At 30.8% G+C, this 18,356-nt stretch overlaps 1 protein-coding gene across 10 annotated transcripts in view; it reads right to left on the reverse strand.

Moving 5' to 3' along the window:
- LOC139491298 (unconventional myosin-VI-like) overlaps nt 1-18,356 on the reverse strand; it is a 45,502-nt gene that overhangs the window by 13,070 nt on the left and 14,076 nt on the right. For 5 of the 10 annotated variants that reach the window (XM_071278908.1, XM_071278911.1, XM_071278907.1 and 2 more), the window contains exons 8-23: nt 17,324-17,488; nt 16,320-16,400; nt 14,856-15,039; nt 13,950-14,094; nt 12,853-13,010; nt 12,186-12,277; nt 10,660-10,732; nt 9,746-9,873; nt 9,021-9,116; nt 8,396-8,587; nt 7,633-7,674; nt 4,697-4,790; nt 3,795-3,925; nt 3,367-3,574; nt 2,563-2,653; nt 823-973 (exon numbers count right to left, since the gene is read on the reverse strand). In XM_071278908.1, the coding sequence (XP_071135009.1) occupies nt 823-973; nt 2,563-2,653; nt 3,367-3,574; nt 3,795-3,925; nt 4,697-4,790; nt 7,633-7,674; nt 8,396-8,587; nt 9,021-9,116; nt 9,746-9,873; nt 10,660-10,732; nt 12,186-12,277; nt 12,853-13,010; nt 13,950-14,094; nt 14,856-15,039; nt 16,320-16,400; nt 17,324-17,488 (2,031 nt within the window). The remainder of the gene's footprint in view (nt 1-822; nt 974-2,562; nt 2,654-3,366; nt 3,575-3,794; nt 3,926-4,696; nt 4,791-7,632; nt 7,675-8,395; nt 8,588-9,020; nt 9,117-9,745; nt 9,874-10,659; nt 10,733-12,185; nt 12,278-12,852; nt 13,011-13,949; nt 14,095-14,855; nt 15,040-16,319; nt 16,401-17,323; nt 17,489-18,356) is intronic. The other 5 variants (XM_071278913.1, XM_071278916.1, XM_071278912.1 and 2 more) reach the window with 1 other exon arrangement.

Consider the following 18,356-nt stretch of genomic DNA (forward strand, 5'->3'; position numbering starts at 1 on the left):
TCAAAACTCTAATTTACCATTAAAATGAGAAAGATCAAATCATTGGGAACATGTGTACTAAGTTTCAAGTTGATTGGACTACAACTTCATTACAAACTACCTTGACCAAAAACATTAACCTGAAGTGGGACAGACGGACAAACTGACAAACAGACCTAAGTTCATAATGCCCATAAATTGGACATAAAAATAGACAACTTAATCTAGGTCTATAATTCATACCTTTATAGTGTAAACTTTTAAATCTGTATATGATTTGAAAAATCACATAGAAATATTTTAACTAGAACATAATGCCAGCCATCCTAATCTTAACTGACACAAGATCGTTCCTCAACATCACGAATGATACATAAAAAGAGACTCACAGTAATATCATTTTAGCCAGACCTTCATCACAACCATTCATGCCTAAAACCAGGCCACAGTAACATTTTTTTTCAGATGAGCATTAGTTTGTAAAGATCTGTACTTTGAACAAAAAATTAATTGTGATGGTCAAAATCTATCAAACAAAAAAGATGAAAGCTTCATCCCCTCACACACCTTCTTCAAACTGGGAAAAACAAAATACTGATCTTTGAAGGACTAATGTCTTGTGAACATCATAAAGATGTTATTTGATGACTTCACAATTTATTTAAATTCAACGAACAAAAAAACTTTGGTTTATTTTCGTCTCTTTACTATGATAAATTGATTTAAATTGAACTTCCTAGGAGCATACTAAATCAATGGTTTGAGTGCATAAATCATTATTTATTTTTCATTTCATGTCAACAAAAATTGAGTGTAATTTTGAACACTATCTCAATAACCTACTCTGATTTTACTGATGAATTTCTCCAGAGAATCCTCTATACTCTTGACTTTTTTAGCTGCTGAATCTTTTCCTTTCTTCAATTGACTGACAATCTCTTGCATTCTAGTAAGCTGGGCTTGTGATCCCTTGGCCTTTACAATCATCTTATACCTAAAAATTAAAATAGCATGCATTAAAAAATGTCAAAGTTGCTATGGAAATATCAAAAATATGATTTCATTATGTAAATGTATCTTACGATTCTCAGTTGGCACAGCACATGTTCCTTGAAAATCTTTATTAGTTATGCCTCAAGATCAATAGTTCCAGACGCCAAATAATTTGTGAGCATTAAAACAAATTAAGTCTTAACAGAGCATCAGTGTCAACTGTATGATCAATGAACTAGAGACTCCAAAGAGCCTATCATACCTTGGTCTATATGCATGTTCAACAAAAAATACTCTTCAACAATGTAAAATGTGAATAGAATTCATGAAGGTAAAAATAAAATCAAATTTATGGGCAATCGCTTCTATAAAGAGTGACTATATCAGCAAATTTGACTTGTTAGTAGATCTTGCCTTGCTGGTCATTTTTGATGAATTCAAAGTGTCTATTTATCTATAATAATTTTTATCATATAAGGCAAGATGCAAAATTAAATTGGTAAATATCGTCATTAAAGGGCAATTACTCTAATAAGGATTTGTTGGAAAAGGAGTAGGTTCAGTAAGACCCCTTTTTGGCCCCAAAATTAAGCAGTTTTGCAAAATTGTGAAAATGTAATCTTTTAGCTATTTTTTGGAAAGTAGAATGCTTCTGCTACATAAATATGTGCTGTTTTTGACAATACAATGTACATATATCGTGTACTAGCATCATAAAGTCATGCTTAATTACTGAAATCTTCACAATTATAGCATTTTAGTTAAATTTTAGACGGTTTCCGTCTTAAATGAAAGTGGCCGCATTCGTGTTCATTCATAATATTGAAATGTAAGTTGTATTTGATGATAATACATAACATATATAAAGGTTGAGGATGAACACGGATGCGGCCACTTTCATTTTTGACGAAAACCATCTGAAAAGTGACGTTTTTTGGCATATTTGATAGATTTTTCATATTTAAGCTTCAATCGGAGCGTTTTTAATGACTGAATCAGTTAAAATCTTTTACATAAACTAATCGAATCAATTGAAATAGACACTTAAGTGTTTAAAAAGTGTCCTAAATATCTCGTTAGATGAAACGGAAATTTGGGGCCAAAATCGGCCCTTACCGGACCTACTCCTTTCCTTTATGCTCTCTTAATTGCAGATTTTGTCTTGCTGATAATTTTTGCTTATTTTTAAGTTTTTCAATTTTTTATTAATCTTTTTTATCTTTAAACTTTTAATTAACCATGGGTTTCTCATCTGAATACAATGATGATCCCTCACAGAAGCCAGAATGGTATCTCAGAAACATTTAAGGAATGACTGTAATATTTTTTCTGTCTATGAAGAAATAGCGGTTTATTTCAAAGTGTGCACCACATTTTTTATGTTAAATTTCGTATAGACAAATAAAATATTAGTCATTTCTTATAATTTAATTCTAAATTCCATTTTAAATCGGAGTAAACCATGAAAAAACGTTGATTACGTCAGGGTCACATGACAAAATTATGTCTATGAGCTGATAAACATAACAATGTCAGCCAATCAGAAGAAGCGTTAAATCCAAAATTATTATTTATAATATATAACCTTACTTAGGTTTAAATTTCCTAACATCCCTCCACATCCTGATTGACTTCTGTAAGACTACTATCTGTTCTCTCCTCCACAATATTTTGTTCTTCACTGAAATAAATAACATGTAAATATTTATATGCTTGATTTTATTGAAAATATTACACAATCCCTAATATTGAAAAGTTTTCACATGAATAAAAGAAGACGTTGGGTAATCAATCACCTGTCAGCAAATCCTAAACTCTTTTTTAATTTTAATGCAAGATTGTTTTCCACTCTATTTTTAGACTTCTGTTATTCAAAATTTTAATATCAAGTTATTGGATTCTTCATTTCTAACAACCGTGAAAATAAAATCTAGCAAATCCAATAGACTACCCTTTGGAAACTATTAAACCAAGAGTTCCAAATGGTGAAGTTGAAATCATCCCTTCGTAAATTTTACGGAAGCCATCACGAGTTGGTTGACCGTTATGGAATAACCGTTTCACAGATGATATCGGATATGTTCCTTACGTCTTAACTACAATCCCCTTCCCATTCATGAATGTGACCTACCAAATGAGACTATTTACCGGATTTGTTATAACATGAGCAACACGACAGGTGCCACATGTGGAGAAGGATCTGCTTACGCTTCCGGAGCACCTGAGATCACCCCCAGTTTTTGGTGGGGTTCGTGTTGCTTATTCTTTAGATTCATATGTTGTGTCATGTGTACTTTATTTTGTCTGTTTTTTTCATTTTTGACCATGACGTTGTCAGTTTATTTTTGAGTTTGACTGTCCCTCCGGTATCTTTTAGAATCAAATGAAACTTACATTTAATGACCATTACTGCACCATACTGTGCCCTCTTCCACCGTGAACAAATCAGCCACCTCTTAACCTTTTTGATCAATATTGCTAAATTTTCTGGATCACTCTTCATGATCTGATCAAATTCAGCAAACTTTCCTGGTCGGAAAAAGACTTTGGTTAAACCAAACTTAAAATCATTATCATCCAGTCCAAGAGCCTTGAATAATGCCTGGAATAAAAATATGTATTTGTACCATGTCATTAATGGAATTCCATCAATCTTGTTGTTAAAAACAATGTAATAAAACTTTTTGCACAGCAAACATACTTTTATAAGTTCTCAAACTTTTTAATGTTGAACATGAAAGGGTGCAAGTAAATAAATTATTCCTTAAAATCTAAAAGATGCATTTATTTTTGTACAAAGCAAGTTTTCTGGTATCCCTTACCTTACAAAACAATCTTGGATCCAGTCTAATTAGATCTGATGGCATGAATTTCTTATACATGTTATAAAGTTCTAGAAACTGTGTCCTGGATGGATATCCCTGCTGCATAAGGTCTAATACAGCATTCATACCTAAGATAAACAAAACAACATATCAAATGCCTTATTTAAACATTACACAATATAAACTAACTAACGCAAAATCACAATATTTGTCTATAAGAAACTACATACTTCCTTATTTCAATGTTTAGTGAACAGCACAAAAGAATCCAACTCAACATCTATTTCAAAAGATTAATGAGGATGTGTTCATAGTTTCAAGACTGTCTTTTCAAAAATTTCCAATCTGATTCAGGATAGAGGAGGGGGATAGGTCCTTTATCGGAACCCAGGGATCGGGATTTTTAAGCTTGGGATTTCAGGGTTGACCCTTTCAGGATCCTGGAATTCTTTTTTCGAATTTCGGGTTGTTGGGATTTAAATTTATTTAAATATGGGACCTCAGGATTTCGTGTTTTTAAGCCCAGAAATTCGGGATCAGGACCCCTCTGACCCCCCCCCCCCCCTAAGAGGAACAGATTAATGTACCAAAGAATGGATGCACAGTCTAGAAGTCATTTTGTCCATCTTCAATGGCAAGTGGAGCATATGTAGATAGGCATGTATGTTTTGTCTGTAGATTTTAAAACAAGACACATACATGTGAAGATAATTTCACCTTTGGTTTCATGGATCCACTGATTTAAAGTGGACATAGCTTAAAATTTAATTGCAGATGAAGGTCAAGGAAACAAAGTGATGATAAAAATCTCCTATTGTTCTTTCAGTCAAATTGAGCTAAAAATAAAAAGAAATTAATCTCAATGAAAAATAGTTTTCGTCACAGCTCAAATACTTTACCTGCACACTCCAGCTGACTCAGAATTTGTCCTCCTTCAAACAAATGATCCACCATTTTCAAATTTGGTTTAATACATCTAATGAAATTGGTACCCTACAAAACATATACAAATTATAAAAAAAAGCTTACACATTAGTTCAAACTGAAATCAATAAAATACATCTCCTCTATTACAAGAAGTAAATTAATCTGCTAGTCCCAATAATTTGTGAATGCTGATTTTTCAAATTTCAGCTCAAAGTAACATTATTGCTTATAATATACACACAAACCCTTATACATTGCTTTACGTGAGCATCTCATATTTTGATGCCATTAATTTGGTTAAAATATGTTTTAATAAACAAAATCTTGTAACCCAATTAAAAAATATCTCACTAGTAATTGGCTAAGACTAGTGAACAACACATGTAAATTTTGACATACAACTTTATAAACATGGCAGTTGATCACATTCATTGTCCCCAGACTTTTCACTTGTTAATAACTAGCAGTTGTATGATGCTGTATTTAGAAAATATTATATCATTTTATTTTCTATTAAAAGACAGAAATATAAATCTTCCTGCTCTGATGAATTCTTAAAACCAGCATGGCCGTATGGAGAGCTATAGCTGTTAATTTATGTGTCATTTGGTCTCTTGCATAGAGTTATCTCATAGAGTTATATTATTGGCAATCATACCACATCTTCTTTTTAATATGGAACACATTTCAACTGAAATAGCATCATGGATGGTAAAGGATATATAAATATTAAACAGTAAATCTAAAGCAAGTTTTTAATTAGATTTTGTGCAGCATCTATCTGACAGTGTAAACATATTAAGATGAGAATTCAGAAAAAGATTAAGACACATAACACTATTGTTTGCTATCTCAACTTGCCACTGTTTCTAGATATACATAAGCTGAATAAATAATGTTATATATTATAATATAGAAAGTGTCTGCATTAAATATGCATGCCCTGTCTTACTTATTATTTACAGGAAATGGGTGGATGTAGTTCATGCAAGTACTGTATACTATTTATCAGCCAAAAAGGGTTCATAATATGTTGCTAAGCAGATAAAATGTTACTACAGTAGAACCACCATAGCTCCAATTGAAAGGAACTGACAAACTTAATTTGGTATACAGGTACCGGTACCAGTGTATGAGTAATTTTGGATCTTGATATGCTGATGTATTTTTTAAATTGCTTTTACTTGTATAGGGACACGATAAAATTGACAATATACATTTTGAATTTCAACTTCATATCATGTAAGTTGGGCAGTTTTTCATTTATCATATCAAAATTATTTTCTTCCAAAAAGGGAAATCTACCGGTAATGTGTTTTCACCAATGAAAACTATAAAGCCCTTCTGTATGTTAAGTAAATAAACCTGTTAGTTTTGTCAATAAAATCTGAAAGTGTATCGTCAATCAAAAACATGATAAAAAAAATTATGGTTAGTTAAATGAAAACTACTGCATTCCAAGATCCTAAAAAAAGATACAAAAAATATACTTTCATTCAACTTCTAATTATATTAATATGCGAACATAGTAGTTTTTCTAGGTTTTTTCATTTTAATACCCATTAAATATGAATAGTGCTGCTTATATGAAACCTTTTTCTAAAACCTTTCAATTTTATAAAAGACTGCAACAAAAAATAGATACAAATGATATGTATTAACAGTTGAACATCAGAAAATAATGGGAAATTACCATCTGTTTAATACATAGTACAATAATGATACATAGAAAAAATGCTGTTAAAATTCAAAATGCTAGTTTTATTTTATGGAAAACCTAAGCTGTTCCACAAAACATCACAAAAATTTAAAAATTAACAGTAAAAATAAGTGTTCCTTTCCTGAAAATAAATATTTTATTAAACTGGTGACATATACGATTTCCAATAAGAGAGGACAGCCAGTTGGCACTGTCTGAGGTCTGAAACATTAATTAATTCCAACCTATAAATATGAAGACAACTACTATGTTCTTAATACCTATGATATATATTAGCCACAATATATACAAATGCTGTTTATATGTCAAGTTAATATTAATATCTTGTGTCTTAACAACTGTCAAATATAAAATGTATATCCAACTTTTTATGACCAGTCTAAATCACAACTTTCAACCTTTTAAAATGATAACCATCAATTCCTTTTAGTTCTCCTTTCTGCATTTCTGAAATATAGGATCCCAGTTCATTTTACGAATATGTTTTAGGGATCCCAGCTATTATTATATTTGTCCCTTAGAATGGATCACATTCAAATAGTTCATAGGGACTATAGAACAGAAGTTCAAGCACACAAACACACACATTCACATAAAAACACACACACACTGTTCATACATAGACAGTAGCAACATATGACAATATAAAGGCAAACTTTCAGGTTTTATATATGGAAACTTTTGGATCCTCTTTTGTAAAATCAGTATAAAACCAGAATATTTTCTCAACAAGTGTATCATTCCTTTCTTTTAAATGAAGATGCTTTCCAGATAGCCATTTTAAGATGGGACTTACGTGTCCTCATTTTTTCATTAAAATGAGTTTAAAAGTGTTTTTTACATTTTAAATTAAACCTGATAAAACAAAGACATAAACAAAAAAAAGAATAATTGAATCATGATATTTTCAAATTTGTTAATAGTTGGGTAAAAAGATGTTTTGGTTCATTAATCTTATGTATTTACTCTTTTTCTGTGAATATAAACTATAAATATTTCCACAACCAAAACACAGAAAATCAACAGAAAAAAATCACAGCAACTGTAATGAGTGCATTTAACCCTAATAACAAAAGGACTACAGATCCCTATTTTATTAGACTGGTCAAATTGTCCAAAATATATGTATTAAGACACAAAGTATACATATGACAGCTACCCTGTGTTAGAGCCATGATTCCCACTTACTTTGACAAGTAAAGTTGGAGTCCTCAGTAGTGTAACATCTTCCTAAATGTCACATTAAAATGTACAGAAACAAGTACATCATATACATGATATTCAATATATATATATATATACCCCATTCTTCCATTGTTTTTAATTATTATTCAAAAATTACAATAGCAGAAAATTCTCCCAAAACAACTTTGTCATTTTTTTTTCTACATAAATGCTAGTTTTTCAAAATGTGAAAATTATTTGAAAAAATAATCATATTGTTACAATATATATATACACAGCTTTTTTTAAAGTGTTAAATATAAAATATATATTTAAACTCAATATACTGCATTCTGCCAAATTTAATAGATCTTCTCTAAATCTTTTTTTATTATAGAAAGGAAATTTTTTTTGAGTGGCTGGTGACCTCAAATACAGATGACTTTCAAGAAAACATACTTCAATGAACCAATTTTGTTTTCAACAAAAGAAAATTGTAAGCAATGCATACAAAGATTTAACTTTTTGTACTGAAAGTTCTAACCTTTTCAAACGTATTCAATAACATCATTGAATTTTACCAATTCAGAATTAAATGCATTTTCTGCAATATCAAAAATGCACACCAAAATGCTGTGGTTGGTTTTAAAAGGTCATAATTATGGACATTTAACCACTGACATGACATTTTTTTAATTTTAGGGTATTTTCAATAAGTTACCCTCTGAAAAAGTAAGTTGCAAAAATCATTTAGATATCCATACATGTATACAGCTATGGAACTTACTGTTGCTTTCAGTTTTTCCATCAGTATAACCAGCTGTGATCTAAATTTACTTCCGACACTGATGAAATTTAGTTTTCCAGTAGAGACTTGCGTTCCTTCAAACATCTTTTTCAGTAGCGTGTTGTTGCTGTCCTGGATCAGGAAGTGTAGGGAGGCATGTAAAGCATCATTGTTCTTGTCCAGAAACTGGTTCTGTAATGTGAAATTTCTTGTTAAAAATTTGGTAATAACACGATAAGAAAATTTTTTAATTTATAAAAAGTTTTATTGTTTCTTGAAATTTAGTGTAAATTTAATTTAAATGTGTGTTTATAGTTATCAAAGGGTCAAGGATTATAATTTAGTACGCCAGATGCGTCTTTCGTCTACACAAGACTCATCAGTGACGCTCAGTGTTAACCATTACCTAAACATAATATCACATCTATAATCTAGTACATCTATCGCATTTATAATCTAGTATTTAAAAATATATTTTAAATAACTGGTCAGGTCACCCCATTACTTTTAGTAAAGTCAAACATTTTACTCATGTTGCTGTAGTCTTCAAAATTTCCAATGGCAAAAAGCTTTCATTTTTCTTCAAAGTTGAAAATGAAGGCACATTTCCAAAAAATATTCTTACAGTATGATAAACAACAGCACCAGCAAAATGACGAATCAAGAATCCCTCTTCATCTCTGACATCTCTGTGGGACTTCAATTTGGATTTCCTTGGTAGCTGAAAAATATAAACAAATGAAATTTGACACAGCACACAATGTAACAGAATACAAAACAAGAATGTGTCCCTAGTACACTGATGCGCCATCCGCACTATCATTTTCTATGTTCAGTGGAAGGTGAAAATTGGGGAAAATGTATAATTTTGCATTAAAATTAGAAAGATCATAACATGTTTACTAAGTTTCAAGTTGAATGGACTTCAACTTCACCAAAAACTACCTCGACCTGGACAGACGGATGGACGGATGGACAGACCAGAAAACATAATGCCCATAAATGGGGCATAATAATATTAATGTTGTTTTGATGCAGAGGTTTGTGCTTTCCTTTACATACAGTTTGCGTATATTTTCAGCTTTTATTTATCCCACTGCATGTCACAAGTATTATAAAATTATTAGCTCATTACTTAGGATTCCTTCAATCTGTATTATATTATGTCATATGCCATTTCACATTTCAAGATAACAATGATGTGTTCTGTGCTTTGTAGATTTCTATAAGGAAAACATTTTTGAAGGTAGCAGTTTTGAAAGTTTAGTATATAGGTATACATAGATCTGCCTGAAATACATACAATCTAATCATGACAAAAACTGTTTTTTAAGGTTTCCCTTTACTTACGCTAAGCCTAAAGTGATTTTTGTTCCTGTTGTGAACCTCCATGGTAAAATGATCATATTTAGGTGCAGGAAGTTTACTCTCTTCATCAAGTAGGTCAAATATACCCATTTTCTTGTTCTCTATCAATTCTGAAAAATATGAAAATAAAAAACATCAGCTTAATCCTTTTTAAAGCCAACTGTAAAACTTTAAAGGCTGGAACTGGTTCAGCACCAAAAAAAAAATAGCAACAAGGTGACATTTATCTTATTAAGGATGTGGTGAGGGTTGGTGAAATTAAAAAAAATCAAGAATTTAAAATTGATACTCTTAGTTAGAAGAGCATTATTTCAGGAACAAAATACGCTAAAAATATTGATAGGTCATGGAGCTCCTTTTCAAGATTTTGATTTTTTAAATATGGCGGGAAAAGGCTGACTCTGACTTTTACCTTATATTTGCATTGGTATTATTTGGGTCTCAAATCAAAAGAAAAAGAAATAAAAAATCTACTTAGATTTTGGCAAATGACACTTTATGCGCTATTTATTAAGTCTTATATAATAAAAAATGTTTGATAAGGTTTATCTCCCTTTTTATTGGTTTATACAACTCATCATTTCAAAATGTAATGCATCCTTGGTAGTATTTTCAAGAGCATTTTTAAAAGTCATGATGGTATGTTAACATCATCCTAAACAATGAATATTCAACCAATGACTAAAATAATTTTGACTTACGTGTACAAAAACCAATTAACCAAAATGTTTCAGATTCAGAAACTGAAAGTTTGAACAAAACACAACTTACAAATTCTATAAAATATTGTACTGTTGATGACTGTATATGTTTTCATGTAACATTATAAAGGGACAGAACTAGAAAACTCAGAAAGTAACACCACCAAAAGTGATAAATACATTTCTACAACATACCTATACAATCTTGGTTATCTGTCCACTGGATTTTCTTTACACCTAACCCTTCTTTTTCATACAGATCTTGTTCCTAAATACAAGAAAAACATAAAAATGTTTTGATTCATTTTACATAATATCCTCACTTCTTTCCTGTCTTAAATTCTGAACATAAAACTAAGAATACTATAAACCAATATTTTCAAGTTTAGTATTTTCTAACTGTCCTTGCGGCTAATTTATTTTAATGATTATTGATGATGGAAGTTTTTAACCACCTTGACTGGCTATACAGTCTTTGCATGGTCAGTTAATGATTAAAATGTATCTAACTTTGTTGATTTATTTATAATAAAAATAGAAGAAAATATTTTAAATTATGTTTTCTTCTTGCAAAAGACATAACTTAAGGTAGCACAATACAAAGATTTTTCATCCCCAATCAGACATCTTTAAACTGATGTAATTCTACTCATCTTTCTTTAAATTTTATAAATGAGGTACCAAAAGAAAGAAGAAGGATTAATCTTTCAAATTGTGATAATTTCATTATGACATAATTATTACATAATTAATTGTTATGTAATTAGTTGCCATATTGTGATGTCCATACTTGAATGAATTTAGCTTCTTTGTTATTCATAGCATCCCAAAATACTTTTATAGATTCTTGCACAACACAGTTTGACCTCCAAAACTGTGTCTCAGATTTTTCCTCTTGTATTTTATTCTCTCATAAATCTTCAATGAAGTTTGCAACATCAATTCATAAGAGACCACTAAATTCAATTGGGTATAAAATTTGTTCTATTGATGTTTTTAGAAATCTGAGACACAGTGTTGGAGGTCAAACTGTGTTGTACAAGAATCTATAAAAGTATTTTGGGATGCTATGAAGAACAAAAACGCTAAATTCATTCAAGTGTGGACATCACAATATAGCAACTAATTACATAATAATTAATTATGTAATAATTATATCATAATGAAATTATCACAATTTGAAAGATTAATCTTTCTTCTTTCTTTTGGTACCTCATTTGTAAAATATAAAGAAGGATGAAATGAATTACATCAGTTTGAAGTTGTCTGATTGAGAGTGAAAAAATCTTTGTATTGTGCTACCTTAAATAAACCCAGTAGAATATGATTATGCTCAGTTTGCCTCATTGGTTAAAAATAGTTTGCAATTTCACTTTTACAATGGTTATGAGGCTTTTTGCAAATGAAATTTAAATAGAGATATCCATTCATGACACTAAATTGGTTGTGTGTCACTTGGGCACCCATCTGTAATTTATGATGTTGTGTGTTCAATCCCTCAGCTCTTCAAACCAAAAACTGGTATTTACTGCTTTGAACAAATATGAAGTATACATTTTTTATGGGTTGGTTTCAAATTTCCTTAAATAGTAAAAGCCCTGATGCATATATACAGGAATCTATATAATAACTAAAAGGGTCTAAAAAGAAAAGCCCAAACCCTCTTAGTCAAATTTGCAGAAGAGAGCTTCAAGTATTTGATGTAAACATTTTTTACTTACTTCTTTCAGAATTCTGGTGTTGAAGAACTGTTGTAATTTTTCATTACAGTAATTGATACAGAACTGTTCAAAACTGTTTACTTGGAAATACTCTGTTAAAGATAATTGAATGTAATGTCATTATTTTGTTTAGTGCATAAATAATTTTAGTGTTTGAAATATAGACACAAAAAGGGCTATATTCAGCCCTCAAGAAATTCAGTATTTATTTATTACTAAAATTAAAACATAATATATCCTAATATATTTTCTTGGAAGAAGTACAATTTCTTATCAATGTAAACTTGCCGACTTCCATCTTGAATGTACTTGAATCTCATATATAGAACCCTATAAAATACAACTTTAGTCTTTTTTTCAATTTTATGACAAAATAAATAAAAGACTTGCTGAAACTTGTTATAAGGTCATATATAGTAAGATACATTGAAACATATAGTAAGCCAGAATATAATATGATTGTAACAGACCAGTAGACTATAAATAAAATGATTAAATATGTTTAATACACTTTTTCTTGCAAACAGCTCTTCTGGAGTTAAACTGAAACCAAAGGGAATATTTAGCAAACAAACACTCTCTGGTCTTTAGTTTTTGTATCTCATAAGTACAGAATGGTTTTTTTCAGAAGTTTTCTATAATCATAGCTGGATAGCAATCAACTTACCAAATCCAGCAATATCCAGAAGTCCAATGAAAGACATGGACTGTGAGAATGGAATGGCCTGATTAACTCTGGATACAATGTAGTCAAATAATTTGGAGTAGATGGTCTTTGCTAATGCATCTCGGGCACTGCTGGCTTCTCCAATCTTCAATGGAACTCTGAAAGAATAAAGTTGTTTTTATTCAACTTGTTTTTATTTAATTCTCAGTTTCAATTTTAAATTGACCACAACATACATGTCTATGTTCTTTCAGGGTAATAGTTGATGTGCAAATAAGCTTTCCCAATAATCAAATTGCCATTTAAACAAGCTTTTTCTAGCATGCCTCTTGGGAAGTGAAGGGCATTACACATACTGTACTGACAGTAGTAACCCAGGCATCATGATTATATCAACTAAATATTTCTGGAAAATATGCACCTGTGATCTTTTTTTACCAGAAATAAATCATGTTTTCATTTATTGGAAGGGGGCTTTAAAAATGTGCATCTTTGAGAAATTTTTACCAGAAATAAACATGATTAATATGTTTTCAATCATTGGAGAGGGGCTTATGTTTGCGATATGATTACCAGAAATAAATATTTTTATATAGATTAGACCTTTGGTTTTTCCGTTTGAATGGTTTTACACTAGTAATTTTTAGGAGCCCTTTATAGCTTGCTGTTCAGTGTGAGCCAAAGCTCTGTGTTGAAGACCTGACCTATGGTTTAACTTTAGAAATTGTGATTGGATGGAGAGTTGTCTCATTGGCACTCTTACCTCATCTTCTAATATCTATGTTTTCATTCATTACTTTGCTTAATGATCAACTCTAGCTACAACCAATGTAATAAACTACAACAAAATCAAGGCCTCTTATAGCTGACCATACAGTAATGTTTTCCCCATCTTTGAAGGCTGTACAGTGGCCTATAATTGCTTACATTCACTTTATTTGAACTTGGTGGATAGTTGTCTCCTGGGCAATCATACCGCATCTCCTTATTATCTGTTTAACAGAATTAACGTTGGTCAAGAATTGAATAATTCATTCTGCAACTTTTATTGCCTTCTGGTTTAACTATGATGATTTGTAAAGTACTTTTATACTAACTTAATAAGTGTTCCCTTAGAGCCTCCTTTTGATGTCTGCATAACCCTTGTTATCAATGATTCTCTGAGCTCCTCCTTGTCTAACGACAATAGTCCACTACATATGCCTAGAGTCTTCTCTGATGGTCCATTGATTTTACAGCCACCTAAAGTCAAGTATAAAACAAATAATCACTATCCCTATGTCGAGCTTTCTGCAACAAAAGTTGCAGGCTCGACAATAATATTGTGCATTTATAAACGTTTTTTCATCATTTAGATTGATGTCTAGGTGTTGTTAGAATAAAAACACACATTTGGAAATTTGATAGCTTTATTTGCATTCAGCATTTAACGAATTTGCAATAATTGAAGTGATTTTTGTGTTGAATTTAAAAACAATTGCAAATCAGACAAATTAACAGACACACAGACCAAAAAACATAATGCCCATAAATGGGGCATAACAAGGATGTGAAGAATTTCTGCACATAAATCACCTTTTGATAAATTCACTTCAGCTATTAATCTTCTCTCTAAATGCATTATTTTACTAATTTTTTTTCCTGAAAATTCAGATCTTTTTACAAAATCTAGAATTTTTTTTTAAGGATTTTTCAAGTTAGTACATGCCAACATTATTTGAATTGTAATGGAATAATTCCATGAAATACATGAAATAACCTTATTTGGTCTTTTGTGGAGAGTTGTCTCATTGGCAATCATAACACATCTTCTTTTTATATTAATTGGTAAATTAGTAGGAAATTAGTTTTTGTGTATTAAATCAATGCTTGGTTCTTTGGTTCTGAAGTAGTAGTTTGCACCTTAGTACAAATCAATTTAATTAATGTTGTATTTTGAGCAATAATCTACCAAGTCTACCTTTTATCTAATTTAAATAATTTGTATTTATTTTCATACAAACCTTTTGCATCGTCTACATTTTCCTCAAATTCCAGATTACCAAGATGAAGAACAGCAGCCACTAGTGTATAGATGGACAATTTATCCTCATCACTGATCCCTAAATGGGTCATAGCAAGGTCACAAGTTTTAAAATCATTCATATCATCCAGTTTAGGATCATGAAGACTGCCATCTTTAAGATACTGCAAATAAAATATGTTAAGATGTGAACACTTGATTTAGACTTTAAACCAATCACCAATGATAACAGTAGCTTAAAGAGATAAAAGAGAAATACTGTGGATTCATTAATATCCGTTGGATACCAATTTTCGTGGAAACAGGGGAACCAAAACCACAAATTAAACTTTTCAAAGAATTTCTAATTTTCAAAAGGAATATTTGCGGACTTTTCCAAAACCACAAATTTAATATCCACGAAAATGCAAGTATTCTTCAACCCACAAAAAATTGGTACCCACGAAAAATAAATGAATCCACAGTAGAAGACAATTGGCGGAAGATTTCAAAAAGTTAACAAACTTGAGTCTCATTAAACACACTGATCAATATGGATAACAATGAAGAGAGGGGATATGACCTTTATCAGGACTCCGGGATCTGGTGTTTTTAAGCTGGGGATTTCGGGTTTGACCCTTTTGGGATTCGGGAATACTTTTTCGAATTTCGGGATGTCAAGATTTAAATTTATATAAATTCGGGATCTCAGGATTTCATGTTTTTAAGACGGAGATTTCGGGATCAGGATCCCTCCTACCCCCCTTAATGAACGAAGATTTTTTTTTAAATGAGTTTTGAAATTTAAGAAGTATAATATAACTGTCCAGAAATATATAGAAACATTTTTAACTTGTGATTTTCATTTATATTTTCTAGTTCACAGTTATGTTCATTGATATGTAATTGAAAGTAAGTAAAAGCAAAAAAGTAGGAGACAGGTCATAAAATAGCACACAGGTTACAACTGATCTCTGTATACATGTAACTACTGACCAAATATAACGTTGTTTTGTGACAAACATTTAAAGTTCATTCAACATTTTGAAAATTCTAAGTAATAAGGCTAACAAGAAGTAGGTACTGGACAGCTCCAAAACATGCTCACACATTACAACTTAAATAATCACAGTAAAGTCATTAATTTGATATGAGGTCATTCTCTTTCGTACTTTTTAGAAAACAGTGACAACAGCTATGGTATTGACCAACAGATGGACGAACAGAGGGACTGACAATGTGATTGCAATTAAGCTCACACTTCTAGAGTGGGCAGAGTTCTTTCCCCCCCCAGGTGGTCCTAAAAAATATATGCTGTTCCTCACTATTATTTCTGTTGCAAAATTTGGTGTTCAAATCCCTAGGACCACCACTTTTCGAGAACTCTGTAGTGAGTGTTTAATTAAAAACTAATAGCAGTGATTTTTACAAGTAATTGATTACTAAGTAAGGTACTATACACTACCTGTTGGCTTTTTCTATCAGCAGCTAGTTGTTTATCTGTTTGGCGATTACAGAAGTACTGTGTACAGCCACGCATCAAATACTAAAACACAACATGGAAATATACATGCAACTTTGTACAATAACAATGTTTGAAAGAAATGGGAATCTCGTAGAAATGTTCAAAAACAGTTTTACAATGTCAGGGATTCATACACAATAATAAAATAGGTAAAAACACACAACAGAACTTTAAAATAATTTGTTTTTCAATATGATTAATAGGTGGTGTGGGTTATATGTGTCAATGAGACAGCGACCCAACAACTAAAATTACCAAACGAAAACTAGTCTACCACATACAGTATTCAATAATAGATATGTGCCTATACAGTATGTCACGATCGTTATCATCTCAAATCTATATCTATTTTAGCTGAAAATTAATTATATATCTAAAATTATAGATCACAAATTTTGGAGAGAATTCTGGAATTTTATACTTTTTCCATTCGATTACAACTTTCCTGTCTCTTTATAAAGAAAATAGGCCTTAAGTTTTGGTCTTTTCATTTATAATCCTGTAGATATATAATCCTATTACACAAGAAACCCCTAACTGATGATTTTTCAACTGGTTAAAAAATCTGTAGCTCTGAAATATTTTAAAGTTGAATTTAGATATTATTTTTAATTCAAAGTTGGACCACCAAAGTAATTTTTAAGCCTTGTACAATCAATATGGAGTAAAACAATTGAAGCATTTAAGACCGGCCTATATTTTTCATCTTAATGAATGTGTCCTTCATTCAAGAGTTTGCACTTTCTTTTTATCTTTTTTAAAAACCTTTTTTTAATCTTATAAATGTCAATCTTTTCATTGTATATCAAACAAAACAAAACCTGCGTTAACCATAATTGTTTTTCTACGATCTGAAATGTTTTGGGTAAATTGAATGATGATGGAAAGAAAATTTTAATTTCACTACACAATATCAAACACAACATCAATATATATCAATCTACCCTGAATTTATCTGGAGGAGCCAGACTAAGTTTCTGTCGCAGCTGATCGGGAGCCCCAGCACACAATCGGTAAAAGATGTGGTAGTTTCTCTCCTCTTTACTCTGAGTACACACTCTTGACTTCTCTAACAGGTAGTGAGAAATAAAGCCTCCATTTACATAACACTGAAACAAAAGTAACATCATTATAACAACATGAATTTCAAAATATGGATCTGTTGGTTTTCAATGCTCTGTTAGTCTTCATATTATTTGATCAAAAACAAGATATCTTTCAGTTTATTTGCTGATTCCATTTTTTATTTATTAAAGTAAATCTTAATTTCTTTTCAAACTAGAGGTTATATCTTAAGGAAAGCAGTCAAATGTACCCTAGTCTATTTTTTTGTTAGATTTTTATGAAGTTTTCTCCGACAGAAGTGATACCATGACTTAAAAAAACACAGACAAGAAAATTCTGTATACTCCATAATAAGAAAGTCTAACTTGGTATCTTTCAAAATTGACATCAGGGCTGTAACATTAAATTAAATTTGTTAGCATGGTTCCTTTAACATTAGATTACTGACAAAGTTAACCAACAGGATTTGATACATATTTGTGTATATAATGAACTTCAAGCATGTTCAAATCCACATTTCTGTGTCATTTGACTCTTATGGAGAGCTGCCTCATTGACAATCTTGTCACATCTTCTTTTTTATATATAAAAGTACAAAGGTATCATGCCATTTTTTTTTAAACATGCAATGCCATTTCCCCCTAATAGTATCTTTTGCTCACTAAGATCTTCAAAGAAACATGCGATGCTGATTTCAGTCCTAGAAATAACTTATCACTCTAGATGTGTTTGAATACTTTGACTCAAAATTGTATTAAAAATCATATAGTGTCCACTTATTTCTGAAAGTAGGTCAGTTTAACTGAAGTTTTAAGAAGAACTTAACAATCAATATTGTGCAAGTCTTACAGCTAGATTCAGGTGAGTTATCAATTAATCTTAATTTAGATTTTACCACAGCACTTTTGGTTC

Source organism: Mytilus edulis, chromosome 10, assembly GCF_963676685.1.
Source record: "Mytilus edulis chromosome 10, xbMytEdul2.2, whole genome shotgun sequence".
Classification (NCBI taxonomy): domain Eukaryota; kingdom Metazoa; phylum Mollusca; class Bivalvia; order Mytilida; family Mytilidae; genus Mytilus; species Mytilus edulis.